This window comes from Nicotiana tabacum, chromosome 7, assembly GCF_000715075.1.
Source record: "Nicotiana tabacum cultivar K326 chromosome 7, ASM71507v2, whole genome shotgun sequence".
Lineage (NCBI taxonomy): Eukaryota > Viridiplantae > Streptophyta > Magnoliopsida > Solanales > Solanaceae > Nicotiana > Nicotiana tabacum.
The window spans coordinates 174895416-174897098 of NC_134086.1; the positions used below are offsets into that span (position 1 = coordinate 174895416).

Below are 1683 nucleotides of genomic sequence, written 5' to 3' on the forward strand. Positions count from 1 at the left end.
TTTCTAAACAAGAAAGAAGTACTGATATCCGTTTTATTCCATCTCCCTTTCAATTATCTTTGAATATATATCGTGAGAATATGGCAGACTTACGTGATGAGCATGGAAATCCAATTCAGCTGACAGACCAATATGGACACCCGGTTCAGCTGACCGATGAGCATGGTAACCCCATGCACCTTACTGGGGTTGCCACTACTGCCGGCTCTGGTGTTGCTCCGACGACTGTTGGTGGAATACTGCACCAGAAGCCAGAGTCAGAGCAACAACAGCAGCTGCGAAAAGAACAGCAACAACAAGAGGAGAAACAACAACAGGAGGAGAAAGAGCAGGAGGAGCTCCACCGGTCCGGCAGTTCAAGCTCTAGCTCTGTATGATTTCTTATATTTCTCATCTCAAACATGACTTCTCATCCTATTTTTTCCTTTATACCTTCTGTCTTAAAATTCTATATAGACCTTGATGAAATTCCGTCTTCTTATACTGTGAAAAGAATTTTTATACTATGACTAATGCAAATTAACTTGTGTTAATTAACTAGTTATTATTCTAAGCGTAGGTCAGTTTTACCTTATGATATCGTAAGAATATTTGTTTGAAGCCATTAGTCCATTACTGATAAACATATACGTACTATATTTTTCACGTATTACAATTTTATTTTAGTTGCTTCTTTTTTTCTTCGGCTTTTCGGAGTACCATGTCCAGTTTAAAAGCTCCCCTTGATAGTCTACAGTCCGATCTCTCCCTTGCTTTTTGAGTACTAATTTATTGGTATGGCCTAACAGTACTATTCAATATAATATTTAACGAGTGCAGTCAGAGGATGACGGACAAGGTGGGAGGAGGCCGAAGAAGAAAGGTCTGAAAGAGAAGATAAAGGAGAAATTAACCATTGGGAAGCACAAGGAGTCGAAGGAGGAAGAACAATACAAACACAGTACGGGAACGACAACAACAACGAGTGCGATGTCTACTAGTACTGCACCAGAGCACCATGAGCATGAGAAGAAGAGTATGATGGAGAAGATAAAGGAGAAGTTGCCTGGTCACCATAATCATAATCATTAGATCCAATAAAAGTAGTTAAGTGGAATTATGAAAATAAGAATGTTGTATTTGTGTGGGAATTAAGTTATCCTTTTATCTTATATGCATGGTAGTGGGTTTTCGCTTATGGGTATATACTGTAGCAGTTTATAGCATATGCTTGCTTGGTTGATCGTAGAACAGGTGGTGGTGTAAGTTTAAGAACAAAAACTGAAAGTATGTTCTTTTCTAGGTATTTTAAGGGTCTTGTCTTTGTTGCTTTCAATTCTTCTATGACTGTCAATGTTAGCTGCGTTTTGTTGTCTCCAGTTTGGTGCTGTTTGTATAATCGAGCAATTGTCTGCAGCCCTAAATTGACGCAGAGAAACACTCTTCAGTAGTGGATAATGATTCTATCCTATTTAGACCTTGTATTAGTATTTGCTTTCATTATATATTTGACTTTTGTAGAATATGAAGTGATGTACTGTGTCTAAGAATATATATAAGACCAACCGTCCCAGAATCAACATTCTCTCTCTTTATATGCTCCCTCCGTTTTAATTTATGTGAACCCATTTGACTGAGCACGAAGTTTAAAAGAAGAGAGAATACTTTGGATCTTGGGGTGTAAAATGAGGCACATATATTTTG

At 37.9% G+C, this 1683-nt stretch overlaps 1 protein-coding gene across 1 annotated transcript; it reads left to right on the plus strand.

Moving 5' to 3' along the window:
- On the plus strand, positions 1-1315 carry LOC107765198 (uncharacterized). Its single transcript, XM_016583816.2, has 2 exons — positions 1-371; positions 820-1315. Exons 1-2 carry the CDS (start codon positions 81-83, stop codon positions 1069-1071), a joined length of 543 nt encoding a protein of 180 aa, XP_016439302.1. The 5' UTR covers positions 1-80; the 3' UTR covers positions 1072-1315.
- The last annotated feature ends 368 nt before the right edge of the window (positions 1316-1683 follow it).